The sequence below is a fragment of the Convolutriloba macropyga genome, unplaced genomic scaffold (genome assembly GCF_964194025.1).
Source record: "Convolutriloba macropyga unplaced genomic scaffold, txConMacr16.3 SCAFFOLD_2829, whole genome shotgun sequence".
NCBI classification, from domain to species: domain Eukaryota; kingdom Metazoa; phylum Xenacoelomorpha; order Acoela; family Convolutidae; genus Convolutriloba; species Convolutriloba macropyga.
The window spans coordinates 3,783-30,297 of NW_027453594.1; the positions used below are offsets into that span (position 1 = coordinate 3,783).

The 26,515-nt window shown below is 35.3% G+C and overlaps 1 protein-coding gene across 1 annotated transcript; it reads right to left on the minus strand.

The window, feature by feature from the left end:
• Positions 1 to 1,872: 1,872 nt before the first annotated feature.
• Positions 1,873 to 26,515, minus strand: LOC142358400 (uncharacterized). Its single transcript, XM_075409805.1, has 4 exons — positions 26,408 to 26,515; positions 18,239 to 18,605; positions 11,462 to 11,971; positions 1,873 to 3,781 (listed from the first exon to the last, which is right to left on the minus strand). Exons 2-4 carry the CDS (start codon positions 18,599 to 18,601, stop codon positions 2,189 to 2,191), a joined length of 2,466 nt encoding a protein of 821 aa, XP_075265920.1. The 5' UTR covers positions 18,602 to 18,605; positions 26,408 to 26,515; the 3' UTR covers positions 1,873 to 2,188.

Here is a 26,515-nt window from a genome sequence, read left to right on the forward strand (position 1 = left end):
AACTAGGCCCAGAATGAACTACCAGCGGATAGAGAAAACGCTTTAGAAAAAAATCCGATCCAAAAAATTGAAAAAATAGTGCAAATCAGAATGAAATTGCCGCATGTAAACAAAAAACCCTTAGCGAGAAAGCGAATTTTTGTTCAAACACCGTTTCCTCACTCTAATTTAAATTTAGAACGAAAAAATTTCACGTCCCAAAACCACTCGGTTTTTCGCTCCACTTCCTGTTTCGGCGTGACCAAAATCACTACTCCGATTTGACTTCAAAAATTATGAAATGTGTGAACAGATCTTGAAAAAAAGACAACGCCCCAATACAATTCAAATTCTTTGAATTGTAAAAAAAACCAAGAGAAGGCCAATACTAGCCCAAGCTACGGCTGTGCGGCTATTAAAAATGACAGCTGAGAATAGGCTACTGTTAATACACTGAAGACTGAAAGCCTAATGCTCTCCGCTGCGATTACGCAGAAACACATTAATTTATGGCTATGCCTCAGTGGCCCGTGGGACTTGATATGAATCTATCACAAGCGAAACTAAGAGCGCTCCCCAATCTATCACAACTGGCCCGTCAACAGATTTTGCGTGTAATAATTATTTTTGACGTCTCTTTAATACAAAATTTCGGTGTCGTGCATTCGAACCGTCGTCCAATTGAAACGCCCCCAGAATTATCCTACGTTGAATTTAGGTTAATTGAATGTACAATGTGAGTGTTTTACATTTATCGACCAATCGGACTTGTTAAAAATTTTAAATTTTGGTACGTCTATTTGTTGAAACGTCACCGGGCTGCTGGCCTAAAATTCCTATGAAGAGTTAAAAGTATAGCCAAATGCCAAATTTCAGTTTTGAATTAGATTAGATTGCTTTTGCTTAGAAGGAAGCTGTGCTTTTCAACAACAAAATTGGTTTGAAAAGAGAAACTTCGAGGAACAAGAGTAGGTTACAAGATTTTGAAGAAGAGACTGACAGAATCTGGCACTAATCGACAACCGAGTCGGGTTTCGAGATTCAAACGCAATTTTCAAAGTAATTTTAGAGGAGTCATGAAAAAGGCCTTAGTTTAGAAGGGCTTTGCTTGAAACATGAACTTTGAAGGTTTTAAAATACGAGCAGTTTTAAAATATGACACATGGAAAACTTGCATTATAAAATTTGCGTGTTTCAACGGCCAATAGAACATGTTATAAGAGATACACAAACACCTGAGATTAAACCGGTTTGTGCAAGATTATTACTCTTTAAAAATCACCCCCCCCCCCCCCCCCTCGAAATACAAATGCAAAAGGCGGCAATTTGCGGCAAATTTTCCTTCTCAAATCTGGGATTCAGATAAAACGCCATCTGAAACTGGACTGGCACGTGCACCGAATGCTGATTAGGATGAACATTAAATCCTAATATCCGCCCGAATATTGCAAACGGAAACAAAAAATGTTTTCCCTCAATTAATTGCAGTAATTACAACCAACCCTCGAACTCTAAGCGGGAACTGGTATTTTTTTTAATGCTACCATAAAAAATGACGTATTGCTTTTATAATTGTGCAGAATTTCAAGTGAAAAGAACGTTGAAATCATTATATCAACACAATTCTTCTTTTGTAGGGGTGAACGGTAGGGTAGGTCTTATTAGAAGGGTATGTTATTTGCCCTCTATTCGCCTAATCTCTAGTTCGACTTTTGAAATAATATTTTGTTCTTTCCCATCATACCCCCCAACACGAAATTCTACCCCCCCCCCCATTATGGTATAAATGCCTTGATTGGGTGGCTATTGGTTACATGACCACTAAGCTGGGGGGGGGGGGGGGGGGGTTGTATAATGGGGAAAACCCTAGTACTTTACTACTTTTCTCAAGAATTAGGGTTCAAGTTCAATTAGCCGTAAACTCGTTCTTCAAATTAAGCAAACGAAAGGAGAAATCTTCTTTTATAAGAAGAATTTCAGACCAGAACAATCTAACGCAATTGTCAACTATTTATCTCGAATCGCCCATACTGAAATCAAAATCAAAATAACTAGCAATAATTCAAATTGAGAAATGTAAATAGTGAAATCATAAAACGTGATGATCACAAAAATAGAGGGAAGATTTTTATAAATAAATAGCAAAGTTTTTTTTACAAATTAGCGAAAGTAGTAAAAATTGAGGATTGTTTTTTTATTAGCTCAATCACTACAACGAAGTCTTTATTTTATCTGCCAAAAGCATTAAAATTTTCCTATTGACTTTATTGTGTGAATTTTTGTACACCATATGAGGATAACTTCCCGACCTTTTCATAAAACTGTATATATCCAGAGGAGCAATGACATGATTATAGTTGGCCATTATTGAGAAACTGGGCCAGAGTTTTCGGGTCACAAGTACGTAGTAAAGGTCACTGGAAAAATTTGGGAATGTCGATTCAATATATCGAATGCAGTTTCTACACACACAGTACGACTGCGAACACGTTCGGCGGGTTCTGAGCCGAAGTAACGAATGATATGAATGTTTAGAACCCCGGTGCCTGGCAACAACGCAACGTTGCTGCTGCTTTTCCAGTTTCCGGGTCGCGAAGTAGGAAAAATCAGGGGGAATCGGAGTTGTGACTGTAGCCGCACATGTCATTGTTGACAAGCCGCTGGAACTTGAGTGAGAATCTTGAAGACCTTTTGAGGAGCTGGAACTTCTGGACTCTTTAAGCGACGAGCTGAAAATGTTGGATCCCTGCCTTGCAAGCTCGCTGTTTGAGACTGTAATTTCAGGTCGACTTTGACTCTGACTTTTGGCAAAGGCGTCTCGCAATCGTTTCGCTTTGACAACACTTTTTTGACAATCGTCGTCGCTGTAAAGCGACAAATTTGACAATGCCATCACGTGCGGTGAGGAATTTCGTCTGTCTTGAGGAGCGGGAATGTTGAGGGTTGTTTCCTGCACGTCTCGAGGAGGAATGCTAAGGTTCCCTTTACCCGAGGCTTCGTCGGGGGGTTTTAGAAGATTGGTGCTTAGCAAAGCTGATTTGCTGCTGGTTGAGTTCGGCTGAAAAACTGACGTTTGAGGAGGCGCTGCATTGTTTTGAATGACGGTTAGATCTGGGTTTGAGCAACCAATTTCGACAATCGTTGGAGGTGTTAGAATATTGAATGATTTGCTTAGTGAGGTTTCAGAATCGTTGCTGTTTTGTCCTTGGTTTGGCAGTTTTTTAGTGGGTATTGGTGCTGAGAAACTTGGTGCTTCATAAATTGAAATATTTGAGCTGTCTACAAAATGGTTTTGAGATCCCTGACGTCGGAATAGCATTCTCCGGTTCGGAAGTGGCGACAAGGAATCCCCGCCTGGCTCCGCCTCAATTCCGGGCGTCGGGAGTTCCAGGAATGCTGGTGGGTTGTCTTCGTCGCGATGCGATTTTTGCCTTTCGAGACGCGCCGACGTTGAGCATCTTCGTTGGGGTGCTGGGGCATGTGGGGGGTAGTTCTCAGATTTGGCAATTGAGGTCTGACTGACAGAGGTTACGGGGGTAGCGGAAATTTGAGAGGACGTGGGAGGGGATATGGGGGCGTTCAGGTGTAGGTTTGAGGAACCGGGTGATACTGGACCGTGGTAGCTGTGTTTGTAAGGTGCGTTGGGTACCAGAAGGGAGTCTTTGTGCATGTAGACTAGTCCAGTCTTGCTGTTTGGTCTTCGGAAGCTGGCATTGGATATGGTGGAGGGGCGTCTGAGTGTGTAGGTGGACACATTCAAAGATGAAGGCCCACTCATGCAGTTACGCGCCTCCAGCTGCATCTAAAAAATAAATAATAATAATAAATAATTTAATACAGTTAGCAACATAGCATCACAAAAGTATCCGTACTTCAGTGCTAAACATGAACAGACCCCGGTCGACCGATAAATGCTATGAAAATATCGTGGGTCCACTTATGAAAAAAATTTGGGCCAAAGTTATTTGTGGTCGATCATGTAATTTAGAAGGAAATCTTCCCCGCACCTCGACTCTGCAACTTTACTTATGATCGACCTTCAAATTGAGACACTCAAATATTCACGCCTAAAACATTTAAAAAAATCGTGTGTGGAATAGATGTCAATGACTCAAAATTTGGGGAATCTAAAATGACCAAGTTTGCACAAAATTCCTATAATTCTCACAAAATTCTTCGACAAAGACAGAAACACGCGGATGGCACTTACGAGCTCAGTCAAATTATACAATTAGTATATATGCATACATCTTATAGTGTCATGAGCAATATTACAAATAAGTCACATGACATGATACAATCTGAAGATTTGACAATCTTCAATTCACTTGTACTTTACTTCCCGTTCACCAATAGCAGTATCATCCAATATGCAGAAGGGTTATCAGTTCACAATGACGTCATAACAGCCAGGGTAATTTTTCAAACCAATTAGTTTTTAATAGCCGCGAAGCTATAGCGGCTATTATTGGGGACATCGTGGTTTTTTACAATTCAAAGAATTTGAATTGTATTGGGGCGCTGTCTTTTTTTTAAGATCTGTTCACACATTTTCATGATTTTTGAAGTCAAATTGGAGTAGTGATTTTGTTTTGGTCACGCCGAAACAGGAAGTGGAGCGAAAAACCGAGTGGTTTTGGGACGTGAAATTTTTTCGTTTTAAATTTAAATTAGAGTGAGGAAACGGTGTTTGAACAAAAATTCGCTTTCTCGCTAAGGGTTTTTTGTTCACATGCGGCAATTTCACTTTGATTTTTACAGTTTTTTTTCGATTTTTTGGATCGAATTTTTTTCTAAATGGTTTTCCCAATCCATTCATAGTCCGTTCTAGGTCTAGTTTTCTGTTTAGTCAATGAAAATTCTTTGAATTGTACGTCAGGACTTGTCCTGCTATGTTTTTTTAATTCGTCGTCTCCATCGATGATTCTTACAGCCTGACTCCTTGGAATTGACTTCTTGGAATTGACTTCTTGGAATTGACTTTTTCACTAACTTCTATTGCATTTGCAGTTAAAATTTGTGTGTGTGACGTCATTTCTGCTTTTAGGCCAATTGCGTGACTTACCTCACTAAAAAAAATGACTTCTTAACTCACTTATGGAACTTTAAATTTTATGAACATTTTAGTTAAGATCAATAGTGTGCATCTAAGTAGTGCCAAAGATATATGCCCTAGTTCTTGAGTATTAGAATTGAGATTTTGATTTCGAATATCAGTTTTGAAAAAGCTCTCTGAGCACTTTTTCCTTATAGACCGAATGTGTCATAAAATTGACAGTCCGAATCTGACCCTAGTGGTCTATTAAAGGACTGGTGGTCGATCTGTCTATCTTATTTCTTTGGTTGTTTCAATTCATGGAAGGCAACAAGCGTCTGTCGCGGCTATTTTCCGGCAATCTGCCGTCTATGTTCTTAAGTTTTCTTTATTATTAAAAAATTCAGAATATTTTAAAAAGTATCATTAGTTTTATATCATATGCTAGGCATTTTTTTCTCAAACTTCTCCAATAAATATGAAATATAGATGGCAGATTGCCAGAAAATAGCCACAATGGCTTTGTAGATCTGCAAATTCAAAAAGATAGAAGAAGCAGACCAAAAATATCTTCTTTACTAAAAGCTGAGAAGTTGTTTTTATTAAGAATTTGTTTATTCTAATGCTACTTCTATTCACTACTCTCAAATAACCTTCAATTAGAGTGACACACACTCACTTGACCTTATCTCTTTCAATTAAAGCAAAGAAAAGTCAATTTCAGAGTGAGGAAGTCATTTTTAAGAGTGAGCTAAGTCACGTGTGACCCAAAATTTTTTTGTTTCCCTATTGCGTTATGCTCCCCCCATTTACAGAGCATGTGTCATATGGTGAGCATTTTGAAAATTATGGCAAGTACGTCTGGGGTGCAAATAATATGCACCCACAAATTGTGGGGCATAAACGGAAAACATCACTTCATTCTATTAATGGCTGAGATGTTATATTTTGCATAAGAATATGTTTAACTTATTGCTGCTTCTATTAGCTGATCTCAAATAACATTCAATTAGAGTGAAACGCACTCATTCAAAAATATCTTTTTGAATTAAAATAAAAAAGTCAATTTCAGATTGAGGAAGCCAATTTTGAGAGTGAGGTAAGTCATGTTTGACCAAAACCTTAATCACACGAATGAACAAAAAACTTTCTACACTGCGGAAAATAACATCATGAACACAATTCAGTTGAAATTGCAAGGACAAAAAGCAGATTTGAAGTGATTATGACGTCAAATGGTCGTTATCAAAATATTGACGACAAAATAAAAAAACATAGCTGGACAAGTGCTGACACAACTTAAAGAATTTCCATTGCGTGAACAGATGTTTAAAAAGACAATTCAATAAAAAAGACAATGCGCCCCAATACAATTCAAATTCTTTGAACTGTAATAACCAAGAAACGGCCAACATTAGCCCCAGCTTTGAGTCTATCAAAAGCCCCTAAATTGATTTCAGAAGACGTTTGTACTCGGAAAATTCAACAATGTTCAGCAAAAACTCACTTCTACTTCCATCTAAACTACAGTTAGTTTATTTTGTTAGATTGAATCTTTTCACACCAGTTTTGGCCTATTTTTAGTGCAATTAGCGTTTATTTTAAAATTTTATAGGATTGATTGCATCTTAAAAATTCCAGAATAGAAAGCCTCAAAAAGTACATCTGATCAATGATAATAAGCACACTAATGAATACACATTTGATTAGAAATGCAAAAGAACATAGCCTGCACAAAATGATCTCCGAAAATTATTTTTAAAATAATCTGTTTTCTCACTGATTTAGCTGGACAAAAAGAGGAAAATGAGGGGAAAAACCCACGTCAAAAGTTTGTAAGAGTACGTAGAAAATAGATTAAGTTTTGTTAAAAAAACTAACTAGATGTCTGTTCAATTGTTTGAACTGCCATTCTTCTAATCCAAAAAAATTATTTGCCCGTGATAGCATTTGAAAAACTCTAAAATTAGTTCATATAAAGTAAATTATTCGGAAAAATTATCCATTGTCAAAATTCTATAAGTAAAAGTTTTGAATATAAAATTAAAAACCTCGTTGTCCAAAAACTTCTATGGTTTCAAATACTGTCACATCAGTTGGTTTTATAGCGATACGAAACAATCCATCCTCTTGATTCTCAACAGAACACTGTCATTAAAAAATGAGAAAGTATGTTCAATGGCATCCATAATAGGAATTTTGTCAAGCTAGCTAAAAGAGTGGGCAAAAACTTCAAAATTTAGTGTGGTAAGTTTTTTTAAGCAAACGCAGAGAATCAGAGTGCTATTGGACTGCAAAGCGCCAAACAATTATTCCAATTTTCATTAAAGAAAACTCATGTGTGCTGTTGATGATTATCAGAGTTCAAAATAACTACCATCAACACCAAAGTATAACAAAAAAAGGTTTCAGAACAAAACTGATTCAAATTTAATGTAGTATGGAAAAGCGTGGATGTAGTTTTTTCGATGCGAACAAACAATAAATTTTTGAGCTCACCCAGATGAGTATTTTCTTAAGAGCTACGAGATTTTTACCAAAATTTGAAATTTCAGAGTTTTTTATATAAGTTTACGTGAAATTTTTTTCATTAAATCAACTAAACTTCCTCAACTTGAATAAACAAAAACTTGAAATCAACTCAGTTTCCATAGAACTGATCGCGTAAACATTTTATGTTGAATTGACGAACGAAACTGAGGAACGCAATATCCAACGCAACTGAGGATATCAATTCAGCAATCTCGCTGACATTAATTGTTTTTTAATTTATGGTTGTGTTCTAAAAAAAAGAAAAAAATATATATTATAGAAACAATTAAATAGACAATATAATATTATTTATATATATATATATATATATATATATATATTTATATAAAATTGGGCTGGTTTTAACGATAAAAAACTCGTTTGTTTTCCTATTGACAATCAGTTGTTGCAGCTGATAAACTTTTGAAATAGCCAAAAACGTTCAGTTATGATATTCAACCGATTCAATTGTAATATTCAGTTGTAACTAATTGATAAAAAGAGATCAACAGTGATTTTTCTGGAAATACAAATTTAGTATCGTTATTAGTGAGCCGTTTATTGAGTATGCGCTAAAGCTTTAAGTAAAAATTCAACTCCGAAAGAAAGCAAACGTTTACTTCATAGCTCTTAGAGTATATTGCATAAATCGCCCTGGTTCGAGATTTGATTGCAAAAAGTCAGCGAAACGGTTTTTGATAAGTTATATGCCCTGATTCTTCCATATTTTGGTTGTCGAAACACAAACAGAACTTCGCAAAATTAAGTTTTTTTTCCAACAACAATTAAGTTATTAGTACTAAATTTTTGGAAAAATGACTTCAGAGAAAATTCATTGGTATTCACCTTCAACAAAAATTTTGGCAGCAATTTTAGCACCGTTTGCCATGTTCATATATCGAGTGACACAAAAAGTTAAATCACATTGTGAGTGAATTATAATTGATAGAAAAAACAGCGCAAAAAGCAACCTATCATCTTAATCACAGATTCCAAAGCGTTTTGAAACATTGTCAATCTGATTTCATCTCCAAATGCAAAATTTTTAAAAATAAAATCAGTCTTCAAAACTCGTCGGTGCCCGTTAGTTAACATATTTTTCGAGTTTTTATCCTTGCCTGTTGAAAAAAGCAAAATTCTTTTTTAAACATCAACACACACACACACACACACACACACAAAGGTGATTCGTTGTCTGTACCAGATTTTTGTTATTGGTAAAAAATCACAACCATAGCAAGAAATTAGAAGCAAGAAAGTGAAAGTGTGTAACTTTACAAACGTTTTTAACCTGAAATTTTGTCAGAAAGGAAATGAGTTTGTGTGGAAACATTTCGTGTGCATCATCAGGCAAAGAATCGAGACTGATTGTCGCAAACAATGCCTTATAAAAACACAAATTGGAAAAATGATATTGATTCCACTCGTTGAGACGTCCTGGCCAACTGGCAAAATTGATATGGATAGAAATCAGAATTTTTTGTTTTGTTCATTTTCAACCCGAAAGAGCTTCTTTGGTTTTAAATGACAGAAATTGTTCTTTTTAAGAGACAGCAAAAACGACCAATAGGCCGATGTTGAATCATTGCAAATTGTTGGTAAGTTTGTTTTGAAAAGCAACAAGTCAATGTTTGATAGATAATCAGGTTCTTAAATCGAAATCGCGGAGTTTATATGAGTTCCTAAGAAAAAACAAGCATGTAAATAAGCGGCTAATATTGGAAGAGTTGTTCTCGAACAACTGTTGTGAGCTCTAATCTATTTATGCCTGCTTCAGTCGGATGTAGTGCTATTTTTTACCACTACAGCCACGCATATAATTTAAAGTGAAAAAATGACACTAATTTCGGCGAAATTTTCATTTGACTTGTAGTAGTGAACTGCCATCACTTGAGTTCGGCTGCTAAAATTGTGAATGAGGGAGAAAGTTAGAAAGCGAAAAAGTCAAGGCCGCAAAAGTCACTCGCACATTCAAATCCGTCAAGCGAAAATTTTGCATAAAAAAGACCACCACGTTTGCAATAGGTGCTTCAAACTTCGTTTGAGAGAAATTAAAAATTTTTGTTTGGTGTATTGTGTGCTGTGAAATTTATCATCCCAAACGTTATCCACATTTCAAAGCGATCTTATCAACCATTTTATGCGTTTAAAAATGATGATGCCGATTTTTAAAAAACGCAACGGCTTTCGTTGTTTCTGGCGAACTGAACCCAATCATAATGACCATTTCCAACGCCGTTACAAAATGGCTTTTTCTTTTACAGGTTGACAACATTTTGTACAAAGTTAAACCATATTGCTTTAGGTGAAATTTACTTTAATTTTTTTTTAAAAAGTTACATTTATGTGAAATTTCAAAAAACAGACCATATCATGCAGACCATAATTTTGAAACAAAAACTAGGCTCGCCATATTGCTTAGTTTTACCTGAAAACGAAAACAGTGTATAATCTTGATTGAATCAGTCTTCTTAAAGGTGGCCCAACTTTAAATTAAGTGCAAATATATTGGGTTATAAAAGTTATAAAAGAGTTATATTGAGTTATAAAAGCTTCATTGGGTTAATTAGTGCTAGACAGTGCAATAAATCCCAAAACCAAAATAGTACAACAGTTAACAGTTGGATACGAACAAAACTTAACTCAATACGACAACGATCAACACATAAGTTGAACAAATGTATCCCAATCTTTATCCCAACATTCTGTAATTAATTCATTCGCAAGGTGAGCAAAAATGTGTAGCATTTCATCAAAATATTGTTAAATCCTTTACTACAGATATGGGGGATCCGTGTCCGGATAAAACACTCCCAGACAGACCCCCCCCCTCCCCGGAGATCGGGCAAAGGTATTGATTTCTTCACGGGGCTTCCCAAAGCTTCCTATCGAGCATTCCTCTTCTCCTCAGAAATTTAAGTTTCCGAAAAATGTTCTTGCTAAGTGTGGCTGAAATGAAACCTTAGCTCTCAACGAATCATTTTCATTAATATCAGTTCGGTTCCAATCAACAATATGGAATCACTCTCGCTACTTTCAGTGAAAATTCTTTTGAGGTTTTTCTTCTGTTCTCGCTTTCAAATTTTACCCGTCAATGATTTACGGCCCATACGATGAGACATACAACTTTGAAATCCCCCGCTCACTCGTTGACACATCGAAAACTAATCAGTATTAATTTGCGCTTAATTAAAAATCTTCACCGACTCAACTACTTTTATGCTCCCTAGAAAATTTTTGTTTCTGATAATTATTTCGGGCCGGTTGTTTCTCTTTTAGTAAGTTGGAGTGAAATCAATCGATTTATCTTTGCTGATAAATGGCAACATGACAACAGAACACAACAAATTGTTATTTATTATCAGTCGTTCTAAATAAATACAAGGTTAATAACCACATATACGTAATCAGTCAAAATGTCGATCTACATCACGTACACCTCAGAAGCTTATAGCCACGGCACAAAAACATACATCGTATAACAGCTATAGTTAGCCCGGACCTAACGCCCAGTCAATATCAGTTCTGGGCACGTCTAACTGCAAGTCTTATATCAGTACTATTCAGAGCTATGATCATGTCACTTTTTACACTTGGCAGTCTTAATGCAAGTCTTGGCCAAGACCTGCAAGTCTAAATGCAAGTACTGATCTTGACTTGCAGTTCAGTCCGGGAGGCGATCGTCGGATTAGCAGATAGGGGGTTTAGCCGACAACCAAAAATACAATTTAAGCCTAGCACCCGACCGCATATCACATCATGTACAATGGCTGGACGAACTAGTGGTATTTTGACCAATCGGATCTTTCGACCAATCACAATTAAGCATCGGCTAAATTCCTCAATTTTTTCGTTGTCGGCTAAAATCCCAGTCGGCTAATATTCTCAGCACCGTGCATATGTTTAACCCCTTACCGCAGGTTCCGTTTCCTCTTTACAACCAGCCAGCTTATACTGGGCTACCATTTTCGCCCCGAGGGAGTCGGTGCGTGTCGTTGTAGGCATAGTGCTGACACGACGCACCACGGGGTGTATTTCAACACTTGCTGTTCCTGCACTACCCACAAACCCCCCGAAATTTTCCTCTTTATTATTCCCAGCAAACCCATCACTGCGATTTTCATTGTAATTTGAATTTTGGGACGAAAATCTGGAGAGTATTGACAGCTCCTGGGTTTGGATGGCAAAGCTAAGCTTGCGTTTGCTTCGGGTTACTTTTTTGTGCATGTTTTCTGGGTAATTCATGTCGAGAACTTTTCTAGCGAACTGCGGGTCAATTGAGTCTTCGATTTTAGTACAGGAGGCAGAATTAGTTTGCCAAGACTCATCTTCCCCGTCTAAAGATTGCCGCTCGGGTGTCAAACTGTAGCTTTGTCGCACAAGAGCTGATTTGCGACTGATTTTCGCAGAATGAGCTTCCGCGGGCTGATTGAAATGTTCAAATTTTACAGCGAAAGTTTTTAATATAAGAGCAATTTTTTTAATTCTCTGACATCAAATTTTCAGGTTAACTCCAAATATTGCGGTGATAAACTCGCCAAAAATCTAACAAAAAAATTACTGCGTTCAACACTTTTACAGCTAAAAATATGGTCGCTTTGAGGTGAAAAATTGTTATTATCACCACTATTCACCACTATTCTGTGCCTCTATTTTGGATTTTTTCTAGAATAAGACTTTGAAGAAGAGGGCCATAAAAATGTATGGAGTTTTCCAAGATCTTTTCATCTATATTAGTTTTGAATCTTTTTATCAAGCAATTTGAATTCATGGTACTTCAGTGTTTAGGTTTAATAATTCCTTTTGTGAATCGAGTTTTTTTAAAAAAAGAATTAATTTTTTGAGGATAACTTTTCTGTTATTAACAGATTGGTTCGCGTTCTGACTATCTGACTTTCATGAGCACTTTAGTTAAAATGGCTAAGGACTGAAACGTGGCTAAAGCCATTACATAACAAACAAATTTTTAATCTAGCAAATTACAGTAGCTTATTTAGTTCGGAAAGAAAAAAGAGGGGCGGTGGCGTTGGAATTTTTGTAAATTGTGCGGCTAATGCAAAATTGCTTGCAAAACTGGACAAAGTCTCAATTCAGGCTATATCAGTTCTGATAAATTATAGAGGAGCTGAAATAGTTATAACCTGTGTTTATATACGGCCAAAATGCACCAATGAAGCTACGTTTTCAACTTTAGGAAGTTATTTAGATGAAATAATTCTCAAACCAAATACCAAACATATACTTTGTGGAGACCTGAATATTAATTTTTTTCACAAAGGAAAAAAATATGACCAGCTAATATCAACACTTAGCGCTATTGGGCTCTCTTTTGTGTCATCACAAGATGCAACAAGAGTATCCAATTACTCGAAAACGTTACTTGATGTGTTTTTTACAAAATTCAAATCCTCTCAAAAGGTACTGAAAACAGCTGTAAGCGATCACTATACCATTAAATTACTATTTTCTGAAAATACCAAATTTTCCGACAAAAAATGTAATAAAATACGAATATGGTCAAAATTAGGGAACACAGATAATCTGAATCAAATAGGAGCAAAAATTGTGTCCTACAGCAACTTTCTGCTCAAGAAAATATTAAATTCCATCAATTGCAATGAATCATTGATTAAGTTCCAAGACTTTTTAAACAAAGAACTGAACAAAATAATTCCGGAAAAAAACCCATCTGTTAGAAACAAGAGAAATTGGATCGACAAAGAAGTAAAAAATGCTGCTACAAAAAAACATCACTTAAGTCAATTGTATTTAAGAGAAAGATCTTCATCAGCCAAAGCAAAATATGAAAATCAATCCAAAGTAGTTAAGAAACTTGTCAGGAAAAAGATGAGACAATACTATCAAACAAAAATAAATAAAAAAGATGGTCAAAACACTCGAAATTTTTTTGATGCTGTAAAAGAAATAATGGGTGAATCCAAAAACCTAGAGATCAAGGAAGTAGAGTCAAAACTGGAATCGTTTAATAATTTCTTTGCAGACATAAGGAAAAAACTTACAGAAAATTTTGGTGCTAAACGCAATGAGTCCTACACAAAGAAAATTGTCAACAGTTTATTTCTCCAAAAAACTACAATAAGGGAGATAAACAAAATTTTGAGTGATATGAAAAACAAATGCAGTGTAGATGCTTTCAATTTGAACAACTATTGCTTACGGTTGCTTGCGCCATCAATTTCACCTTTTCTCTGCGAAGTCTTCAACTCCTGTCTAAATTTTGGTTTGTTTCCTGATTGCCTGAAAATTGCAAAAGTAATCCCAATATTCAAGGAAGGGGACAAAAGTGATCCATCAAATTATCGTAGGATATCACTGCTACTGGTGGTAGGTAAAATTTTTGAAAAAATTATCTTCAACAGAATTATTGTTTTCCTTAATAAAGAAAATGTAATAAATGAAAATCAGTTTGGTTTTAGACAAAACCGCAGCACAATTGATGCACTGGTGGAACTCAGCGAAAATGTTCGATTAAATTGGCTAAATAGTAAACAAAATACGATCAGTACTTTCTTGGATCTCAAAAAAGCCTTTGACACCGTGGACCACCAATTCTTACTAGCAAAGTGCTCCAGTTATGGTCTAATAGGACATGTTTTGAAAGTTTTGAAGTCTTATTTGAGCAGAAAATTTCAATGCACCGAAATAGGCTCGAAGAAGTCAACTATGAGAAGCATAAAAATTGGTGTCCCACAAGGCTCAAAAATGGGTCCTTTGCTTTTTATTATATACCTAAATGATCTGACCCTCGAAACATCTGACATAAAATCCATCCTCTATGCAGATGACACTGTAGTTTATACAAAAAGTGAACCCAAAACAAATGAAACTAAAATCAATGTAATTCTTCAGAAAACAGCCTCCTGGTTGAAAAGAAATCCACTGACTTTAAACGTTGAGAAGACAAAATGCGTCGATTTTTCGAAAAGAGAGCAAAAGAATTCTGCAAGGGTGTATATTAAAAGTAAAACAATCCAAAATGTTGAAACTTTTAAGTATCTAGGGATTCAGGCAGACCATAAAATAAGTTTTCAAGAACATGCTAAAATTTTAACGAAAAGAATGTTAGGTTTCTGCTCACTTCTCTACCGAATTAGGAAGGTCCCAACAACAAATCAGTTAATTCAAGTCTATCGAACATATGTGCAACCAGTAATTCAATACGAAGTCTTAATTTACGCTAACACAAGCAATCAAGTACTCAAACCCCTGAATCAAATGGTGAAAAGAATAGCCAGAATCATAACATTCAAAAAAAAGATTGACTCCATAACAAGTAAGCGAAAAGAACTGCTACTTTATAATGTATCAGAACTCCACCTGTATGAAATACTCAAAATGGCAATAAAAATAGTACGAAAAGAATGTGAAATCCCAGTTTTAAAAAACTGCATCTCAGGGGAAGAGCTTCTCAAAATAGCAAATGCTTGAAACAGTTCTCGCAAATTGTGTTTATTTAAGAAAAAGTTTGACAATTTCTCACTGCAACCAAAAATTCGTAAAATGGTTAATTGCTTGCTGAACTTTTTTCCCAAATTTGTCAATTTTATTCTTGATCTCTCAAAGCGGCAAGTAAAGGACTTTTGTCACAAGTTTTTGGACTTATATATTATTGACAATGATGAGTTGCTATCTTAGTTTAAAATGTGAGACCAAACCGAGTTCTAAACTCCAAGCTTCCAAAAATTTTTTAAATGTAGCTAGTAAAATTTTCTTATAATCTTTACATATAATCTTTCATGTTTACAATCTCTTTCGCTAGAGACACTTGAAAACAGGCCAACCTTGGCCTAAGAGTGTTCTCCGGGAGTATTAAATGCATAAAAAAATTTCGATATCAACTTCTAAATGTCAAAGAGCAAGTTTTTTTTCTAATCAATATTCTGGAAACAATTTATTATTATTATTATTAAAATTGATAGGCTAGAAATTCGAAGCAAATTAATCAATTGTAGGGTTTGAAGCATAAAACTTAAAAAACATTTTTAAAAACAGCGAAGTATCGTCGGATAAATTGCTCACGAATGATGAGCTATAGTTGGCTTTGGTCTCCCTTAGTTTAAAATCAGGAACGACAAGTATTGGACAAGTGGCGACAAGACTTTTGATAGAAAGTGTTTGGACAGGAAAAGGGGCGGGCCAAAAAGTGGAAGCAAGTCTAAACTTACCAAAAATCCTAATTAATCTTGTCACCATGCACTTCTGCCTCCTCAACAGCTTCACTCAATCTTACACGTAGTGCCTACTCGGAAAGAACATTTTGGAACAAAAACGGTTGAGCAAAAATTTTTGCATCAAAAAAACACATTCGAGTTGATTGCTTAAAATTTCCCTTTGAAAAACATTACTTCGATTGAGTTCTTTGTCGAATGCTGCTGGAGAGGTTCTAATAAAACGCATCTTTTTAAATATCAAAATTGAATGAAAATCAACAGCAAAGGAAACTGAATGCAAGAAAAATAAAATTTTCGAAACACAATTTTCAAAAATTCAAATTGAAAACTGCTTGCAAAATTAAAGTGTCGTAGCATCCAATTGACAAGTTGCGACCCCATAAACAAAAGAATAAATTTTCTTTCATGACGCTCGATAGCCGACAATGACCAATGATCTTGAAAAATCCAAATTAAATGAAAATTGTTTGAATTATTTCATTGATGAAGTTTTAGTCCAAATCGACTACCAGTTGTTGCTTCATTGTTAATTTTGTGATTGCAAACCTTAATATTAGTTTCAATTATCAAGATTACAAAATATTTTTAATACAGTGACTTTCGAAAAGTTTTTTGTACAACAGCTGCGTTTTTAGATTGAAATGAGCCTCTAAATTAACCAACAACTTCAGTCAAATTTGCAGTTATTATTTAAAAAAGATTAAAAGATTTAGCAAGAGAATGGCAATTTTTCTAAAAGATCCTCACAAATTTATTCAGTGAAACATTTTTAGTTGAATAACAAAAAATTATGAAACAAAATTCAAATTAATCGCAAAGATTGGAATAAAAAGTAGCTATATTTAAAAAACGACCTCTGTTTACTTTTTTTTCTGATTTGTTTGCATATTTGATCTTTCTAGCATCAATTAGACTATGCTTTGCTAAAAATTTTCGATTAATAAACAGTTGAATTGACGACCTTTTGCTTAATTGTATCTGATTTTATCAAGCGTTAATGTTCTTACGCTTTTAAACCACTTAAAATACTGAATCAACACACCAAAGCTGTTTTATGTGTATTAAAACAGCAAATACTTCAAGTTTAGCACGCTAACGTTTCATTAATTTTCAACACAGTGCACGAAAAATTCAATTTTCATAATCAATGCGTTTATTGTGGAGTAATTGAATGCTAGATTTTGACGCAGTTGTACCAAAAAACATTAAACAGACGCAATAAATGATTTGTTGTTTTTTAAAGGAGAGAAAAATAAATTGCGTCACGCTCCTCTTAATAGATCTGAATTTGATTAAAATTGCATAGGTAAAAAAATTTAAGAGTTGATTAGTTGTCTTCTTTTCTTGATTAATCGTCTGTCCTTCACTTGCAATTATTTGATTGAAAAATCTGCACATCATTTTAGAACTTAAGAGAAATTTGCAGACAAATAAATTTTAGATTTCAACAATTGAGTATAAAAGATGTCAGCTTACCCGAAGTTAAGGTTAATAAATTCAGAACGAAATGTTGGAGACATGATTTCATCTTTTCAAATGCAGACAAACTCAAAAATTGCCTTAATTTTTAGCAAGTAAACAAGAGATTATTTATTTTGACAATTTTTGATTTTCGAGATACATGATCTTTTCAACAAATTGATAAACAAAATTTCAATCCAAAAACTGTATTTATTTTTACTAAAAAAATCTATGCGTGGTAAAAGTTTGGACGAGACTTTCTTAGTCAAAATGTTTCACTGTCTAGTCCATTAACGTTAGAAAAGCGTGAACAAAAACTCTCTTTAAATTAAAAACAACTCAGTTTATAAATTGTTAATTCTGCCTGAATTCTGCAAAATAATTCCAAATTTCCGCGCAATTAGGGGTGGTAAAATTGAATGTCAAAAATTGATTGGTCTCCGGTGAACTGTGAAACTCCGGCAGGAATCATTTTGAAATTAGCACAAGATATATGATCGAAAAATTACACTCGAGCTTTGGAGTACAAAACTGACGTCACGCAACGCATACAAACTCTAACAATGTTGTAAGAAATTACTGAAAATGTCGGAAACCTACAAGAGTGTTCAAGAGAGCAATCAAATGTTCGGCAAAACATTTTTTTACAGACGTTGATCTAGAGAACCTATTGTGATAAACCATATATTCACTTCCATATCAATCTGTAACTTTTGCAAGATCTGAAAAAATGCGAACAATCAAATAAGTTGAAAAATAAGTAGTTGTAATTCAATGACGAGTTTCACGCGTAATATTTCTGTATTAATGGAAAAACTGTATTAATTAATGAAACAATAAATTAATTAATTAGTTAAAATTTTAATTAAAATAAATTTAAAATATTACTATAAATTAGTTTAATAATATTATTAAATTAATGAAATTAATAATTAAACAAATAATAAAAACTTTGTATATTTATAAATTCAGTAAATTGTAGCAAATTGTAGTGAAAATTCAGGCAAAAATCGTTAAATTGATTGCTATAAAATCTTACCATGAGAGCATGTTGATAGAAATCTGCATGGGAACAAAAACTGGATGTCTTCCTCATTGCTCCAGGACTGTACGCCCCTGGATTCTCAAACAGGTGCATTGCTCCTTCATCCACCCTCGCGGCCGCGTTGGGCACAGTCAGGCTGTCCTGCCTCCGGGGCAATTTGCTACTGTGGGTAACATTTGGGGCGGAATCCACGGGTGCCAAACCGCGAGGTATTGAAAAGTTGTCGTTAGTTGCGTAGGAGAGATCCAAAGTATTGCCCCGGTTGAGACTTCGTGACCTGTTGATTCCCGGGCGGGTTGAGCCGACCAATCCGCACCCGCCTCGGTTGATAGTGACTGGTGCTCCACCTCGGGCCATGGTTCTGTAAATTAAAGTGAACTCAGAAATTAATATTTAATTGATACTACCTGAGATCAGGTACACAAAAAATAGCTTTCATTAATTTGCCATGGTAAAGGTCCTGTTGCAAAATGTGAAAATACCTCCCCAGGATGAAGTCCTCGACCCAAGACAGGTATTGGCCAGACCGACTTGGGTCGCGGACTGCGGGGTTTCAGACCGAACATACCCAAACATAGGTATTGGCCAGACTGGACAGACCCTAGGCCAGAACAATGCCCAGACCATTGACCAGAAAATTTTCACTGTTGTACGCGCTTGCTCAAAAACAGGCGTGTGGGAAAAATGCGATAGATATTATGAATTAGGAAGCAATTTGATCTGGTTTTGGTTGTAGTCACTGTTGTCAGGACACGCTTACAACTCTAACCTTAAAACGTCGTCTCAAAAAACGGTGACATTTTCGAGTAAATTTACTCATTAAAATTTCTGTACTTTTACAACTACATTTTAATGAGTAAATTTACTCCAAATCGTCAGTTTTGCACTAGAATGTTTTACGATTAGAGATGTAAGCATTTCTTGGCAGAAGTGGAAGCAACCAAAACTAATTCAGTACTGCTTTTGAATTGGAACTATTCGTCACATGTTTCCCATTAAACACTTCTAAGATAAGCATGTCAAAAACCGTTCTTTAGCAAATGGTGCAGATTCGCTTCAACTTTCGAATGCCAACTTCTTCAAAACCAAAGTGGTAATTGTTAGCAATAACACAAAAGTCTTTATTGACTATTTGAGTTCAAGAAAATTGAAATTGTCAAAATTCCAAAAAAAAACTTCTTTTAACTTTTCTTTTTTACAAATGAAATCTTCACATTTTTGTCATCAAGACCAATTCAATCTTGCAAAGATATAAGGAATGAATAAGAATAAATTAGAGGCCAGCAGAAATTGGTTTGCACAGAAGTGTACAGACGAAAAAACGACAAAAATGCTTGAAAAGTTGGACGAAAAGCAAAAATTTTTAAGCCAATGTCCTCAAAATCAAATTCCAAATTGGCTTCATCGGGCTTCATGAAAAAGTTTCATTGGCCTATAAATATCAAAAATGACAAAATCTTTTAAAAACATGCAAAAAAAGCATTTTTTATTTAAATCTTGCTGAAATTCCTAAGATTGAGATCATTAATTTTATTTTCTGTCAGCTAAAACCATTCACTAACCCATCCTCAAGCTCTTAGAAAGATTCTTTCGCCTCTAAAGATTGCAAAAACATGAAAAATACCAGATAACTTCTAAAAAACTTGAAAAGAAATGCAAAAGTTAATACAAATTTTGTAACTATGTTTGGATTTAAAAAACAGATACATCAAAAAAGATTTCTTAAAAGTAATTCTAGCTGGCAGAAGACCTCTAGGAGCTTTAACCAGTGTCAATTGAACACTCGTTTAGGGAAACATTTAAAAGTACACAAAAAGCATGAAAAACAAGACAGTTTTTGGTCAAAACACCAAAAAGGACTTTTCACCTTGAACTTAGACACTGCTAGAAATTTCAGTACATTACACTTAAAAGACTACTAGTATCCGCTGAGGGCCTCTATTGCTTTTTAATGCGCGCCAATTTTTACCAGTTTATCTCGTTTCAAAAGCTAAAAAGTCATCAGAAAAAAGTGTGAATACATCTTGAAAAAATCACACACAGCTCACCAATACAATCCAAAATAATAGCCGTTGAGAGGCTGACGGCGGCTATTAATGAGTAAATTTACGTCAAATTGTCAGTTGTTCACTAGAATGTTTCACAATTACAGTTGTAAGCATGTCTTGACAACAGTGGCAGCAATCAAAACTAGTTCAGTCCTGCTTCTAAATTTCAATTTACCGTCACATGCTTCCAGATTACCGTTTTTGAGCAAGGCCGGACAACATTGACAAGATCTTTTCACCATTATCTGCTCCCACTGTTGAGCTTCTCCACACCATCACAGTTTTCCATCGTTACCCGTAAAATTTTAGGTAGTTTCTGAGACCAATTTGTGCAGTTAAGCATTTGTTAAATCAGTCGAACAACTCATTTTCGGCCTTTTCAAGAATTGCCATCCCGTGAAGTTATCATCCATCTTATGATAAAAATTGAGCTAAAACGGTTGATAGTAGTGAGGCGAAAAAGTTGATTTAAGTGAAAAAATATCGTCTTTGCAAAGTAAAAACTATCAGTAAGCTCAATAAAATTTAAGTCAGAAAAGTCAAAGACTTTTGCCAGCTGAATCTATAAGAAAAGACCTTTTTTCAAAAAAAGAACTTTGTCGTAGGCATTTATTAGCCTTTCCATTTGGTGCTAATCCATCTGTTCTTTGGTTTTTTGCAAGTCTGAGATAATCAAATTTAAGCGTTTTGAAAGATGGCAGGCGATTTGGCATAAATTTATAAAAAAAAATACTTGACACAATTTTTTTCATTTCTCAATCTCAGTACAGGAAGTTAGGCTTCAGCTTTATATGACTTATGGATACGATTTTTTTGGTTTGACAGCATATTCTCAAGCCACAGTTTGATTGCTTCTAGGGAGTTCCGATTATGAGTTTCACTAATATTTTTGTTAAGAATAGCTGAGTAATTGCCATTCCGTAGACGGCAATTCTTTGAAAAATCACATGCTTTCCTGATTTTCAAACTTTTATTAATTTAAACTTTTAAAACAAAAAACATTAAATTTGACAGGTATGCGGTGTCGCAACCGTTGAAACAATAAGCTATTCGCGGAGAACATTAAATATTTTCATCTTCTCTTTTCTCAGACGCGAGTTGGCCACCCCAATTGTGTGATAATGTTGCAAGGAAGAAAAAAACTCGGAAACGTGCAAATTGCCAAAAATCACAATCTTCTTATAAAAATGCGTAGTACCAAAGCCGAGAAACCATTAGTTGAAAAAAAATGACTGAAAAAATTGGCTTTTGGTACAATCGAAAAAGGATGAGACTTTTTGTTACAGAAGCAAAGCACTAGCACTTATTGGAGTTTCCAGAGATTGTGACAGCAGATTTTAGGATTCTACTTCCAGTATATTTTAATTATTTGAACAATTGGGATGCAAAAGTTTATTTGTAGCCATTTTTGTTATAAACAAAAATTCTGAAATTCGAAAAATTTGGCAAAAAGTGCCAAAAACTCGGGTAAAATCAATCGGCAAGCCCCTCTATCCATAAAAGTAAACCCAATAACATTGTTGTTAAAAATTTTCAACCAATTTTAGCGAAATTGACGAATATTTTGTCAAAAAAACACAAAATGTGAATAAAAACAACGGATTTTCGTCCACTATCCACAAAACTTTCCTGTGAAAACGAAATTCAAAAAAATATTTTTAGTTCTATATTCTAAGCGGGACGGGTTTTCTAATGATACCAGTCTCAATTCACTACGATGATTATATCGATCAGCCAAAAATGACTGAACATAGCCGACTAACGTCGGGCGAATGGGGGGGGGGGTGCAACAGTGGGGGAGGGCAACGGTGGGAGGGGCTTTTTGGCACGGCCCCTATGGCCTGAAAAATTTGCAGGGTGGGGGTTGGTGGGGGGATGAAGTGAGAGGAGGCTGATGTTGTGAGGGGGAGGGAGTTGTTGTGGTGGGAGGGGTGTGGAATGGGGTCAACCTCTAAGAACCGCCCTTCACACCATAATTATCAGTCTCCAAAACAGTTTCTGTGAATCGCCTGCTTGGAGACTATTAAACTGAAGGCTCTCCCGTTTTTGAGGACGAAAAGTCAAATGGGTCAGACAGAAAATCGGCCAAGCGAAAAATTGCGTAAAAAAGGGCGTCAGGACTAATATTATTGCTACACACTTCGTTTGAGAGTAACTAAACAAAAAAAGTCCATTTAAGTATATAGTTCCGCCCCCCAAAAATGGGTCTAAATAATTAAACTAAATCGACCAAAAATTTATATCAAAAACTACAGTTTGGAGCTTTGCTGTTTCATTTAAACGGTAATTGAATGCACCCTATACGAGAGAAATTCAGGCAAGCACTAGTTTCATCACTAGTTAATTATCATAACAAGATAGAAAAAACATAACCCACTAACGTTGGGCGAATTGCTCTCAAACGACCGGCGAGCGGTTGGCTTCGTCAGCAGCTAGCCACGGTTTAGTTACCTCAGTGCACTAACTCTTTATCCCGTTTTTGAAGAAGAAAGTCAAATGGGTCACACGAAAAATTGCATAAAAGACAAACAGGATTAATATGTTTGCTACAAATTGCTTTTGAGAGCAATTAACAGTGATTTCCTGAAAACTGCCTGTTAGATCATTTATGATCAAAAAAATTCGAACTATAACTCATTGATAATGAGGATCAGAGATGATGACATTACGCCACATAACAGCAGCTGAAATGCGGCATCAACAAAGAGAGAGAGAGAGAGAGAGAGAGAGAAAGATAAAACGTGAAACAGAAAGAGAAAGAAAGGAACCCTAACTGAAAAAGAGAGAAAGAGACAGGAATATGTTCCATGATTGGATTCGACACTGCAACTTCTAGTTTTTTAACCTTTTTAATAAATAAATCATATAGAAAATAACCGAAAAAGGCAAAACTAAAAAAAAGTTTTCAACTTCGCAATAAAAAACTTCAAAACCATTTTGTTTCTCAAAAGTTCTGTCAACTGACCCATCTCTGAGACTTGAAAAGTTTTGTTGTCCAGTAATGGTCGTTAAACTCAGAAAAGGACATATAGAAAAATTTTTGAAAAGGTTGCAAATTTTAACAAAATCTCGCCGGAAATCAAGACATTAATATCTTAGGAACCAATTCATTGTCTCATGAGACTATCCGGTATTCTTGTTTCAAGCCTGAAATAGTTTTACAGTCTCATAATGATCCATATACTTGGAACGTAAAAATTCTCCAAAAATTTGAAAAGTTTAAATTTTATCCAAAAACTACTAAAACTAGAGCCATAAAAAGTGTTGATCACCATCCTATTAACCCTAACAACTATGCAACAACCTTTTATCAAACCTTGGAGGAGGTCCCAGGGCCTCTGCTGCCGGAAAGATTGAAATCTTTGAAGAACTTTCCATCACATCTATAAAATATCCAGTAATATTTTATCGAACCCTAGGGGAACTTCCGTGGCCCTTGAGGCTAGAGAAACCTAAAAAATGGCAAATGAAAATTCAAAAAACTTTAATAAATTGTAAGTTTTACAAAAAAATTGCTAAAACTTATAATATTAAAAAAATTGAAAATTAATCAATCATCAACAAAATTTTTCCAGTAACTTATTATCTAACACTAATGGAGGTTCTCTGACCCCTGTGGCTCAAAAAATCTGAATAATGGCTATAAAAGTCAAAAAATTGGAAAAAAAATAGCAAACATAACCGGCAGATTGCCGGAAAATAGCCGCCGTTGATTCCAATAAGCACGATTGGGATTGAAAGAATAGAATATATTGAAAAAAAAAGATTTTTGCACAAAAACAATTTTTAAGTCCGATTAATTTTGATGGCATTTCGTAGTTGAACATAACGTACTTCTGTTTCTCAGAGAGAGCCTACAGGGGCTATTACCAATACCAATAAGCATTATAGATGGTAACTAAGACTTATAGGAACAACGTTCAAATAGCGGGCATCCAAAATTGGGCATTATGGGTTTAACCCGTTTCTACTTCTGACTTCAATTTTTTATACTGACTCTGTTCATTTTGAATTTCTTTGCTGAGCAACTGATGTTCAAAATCACTTTTAGCAGAATGAGAGAAGAGAGAAACTAGCCTAGAGAAGTCAAAAAGATATCACGCAAAACGTTGAAAAAGCGGCAAAATGAGGTAAAGCGAAACATTTTTTTATTCGACGAAGTAAAAAAAAATAGGAGCGCTATAATAGCCGGCTGAGAAGATAAGGGCGGCTATTAAAAAATATGAAAACATATGCTAAAATTTGTGATGTTAAAATTTTGCAAGTCATTCCATCTAATCTAGAAAAAAATACATTAACCTATTTTCAATTCCTAGAGGCGATTCCGTGGCTCTTGAGTCTGAACAATTCTAAAAAACCACAAAAAATTTTTAAAAAATTGAAAATATGCAAGCTTTATCAAAAAATTGCTGAAATTTGTGACTAAAAAAGCTGAAAAAAAATTCCATGGCCATTAGAAGTTTTTCAGTAATTTATTATTGAACCCATTAGGATGTTTTCTGGCCCCTGGTTCTAGAAATAACTGAATAAGGAAAAAATATCAAAAAATATAAAAAAAAAATTGCAAGTTTTGTCAAAAAAATGCAAAGATTCGTAATGTTAAAATGTTGAAACCGTTCCATTACAAATAAAAACATTGCAGTAACCTATTATCAAACCCTAGAGGAGGTTCTTTGACACCTAGGGCTGATAGAATTCAAAAAAATTGCAAAATAGTAAAAATTTAGCAAGCGGTTGTTTGTCAGTAGCTAGCCACGGGAAGGGGGTCACCGGGGGTTGACTGGGGTAAACATTGGGGTGGGGGCAACAGCGCGGTGGGGGGAGGGGGGTCGGGGCAATAGGGGGTGGGTCAACAGTGGGAGTGAATTCAACCTCTAGGAACCGCCCTTCACACCTTAAGAAAAAGTATAAGTCTCCAAAACAATTTGAGCTGAAGCAGAGCTGAAAGGCTCTAAGAGCACTTAATTCCCGATGGGCGCTACTTGTTTTTCACGTTTTTGAGGACGAAAAGTCAAAAGCATTAAACTAAAAACCGGTCAAGCGAAAAATCGCATAAAAAACATAGCCGGTAGAATACCGGAAACGACTCGAATCGAAAATAATCTCTTGCAAAATAATCTCTACCCTAACTTGGACATAATCAGAATATCGAAAAAAAACAGTAAATAACAAAAATAATAGACCAATATAACATAAAAAGCGTTAAAGTTTTTTCAGTTCGGGGGTGTGGGTAGGTGCTGGTGGTGCGGTGTTGGTAAGTGGGTGCAGGTAGGTGGTGGTGGGGGGTAGGTACGTTAGGGTGGGGGTGGGGGGAGGGGGTAGGTACGGGGGTGTAGGTTTTTTCAGTTGGGGTTAGGTACGGGGGGTGTAGGTACGTTGGGGTTGGGGTGGGTAGGTACGTTGGGGTGCGTTGGCGTTGGGGGGGGGGGGGGGTACGTTGGGGTACGTTAGCAATATAATTGCTACTAAATTCGTTTGAGAGCAACTAAAAATTGGTCAAGCAAAAAATCGCATAAAAAAGACCGACAAGACTAATATAATTGCTACAAACTTCGTTTGAGAGCAATTAAAGACTTGATATAAAAATCTAATATGGATATAAGAAGATAGGAAGAAAACCTTGTAAGGTTTTTGCAAGAATCATGCAAGAAAAAGTTTATTCTTGCAAGATCTTGCTATAGAAAAAATTAATCTTGCAAGATTTACTTTCGTTTCCCACTCCGGAAGTTTATACACATACTCTTCGGGTTTGTATGATTGTTTTAAAATAAGCTATTTGCTAATGAAGAATGACTGAGGATGCTTTACTTCAGTACTGAAATAGTGTATGTCCAAGACTGATCATAGACATTTTATAGTTTCATACTCTGTTCATGTCATACTATAAACATTTCAGACTATATTTCAGATAGTTTAAATTTAAATAGACCACTTATGTACCAAAAAGTTTGAACAAATATTCTTTTTCTGAATAAATTAAATCAATTAATTGACAAAAATCAAGAGCAATGACCTTCAAAATTTACCAAAAATTTCCAGAGCTGTTGGCTGCTTTCTTCTATGTAGTTATAAAATATATAACACGTGAATTTTATTCACGGAAATTCTTGCTTACCTTTCTAGTCCACGACAGGTAATTTTATGAATTGGTAAACAATCCCAGCATTTCTTGACAGCTATTTGTATGGATAATTCTCAGAGTAATGGCGCGGATAAAGTCTAC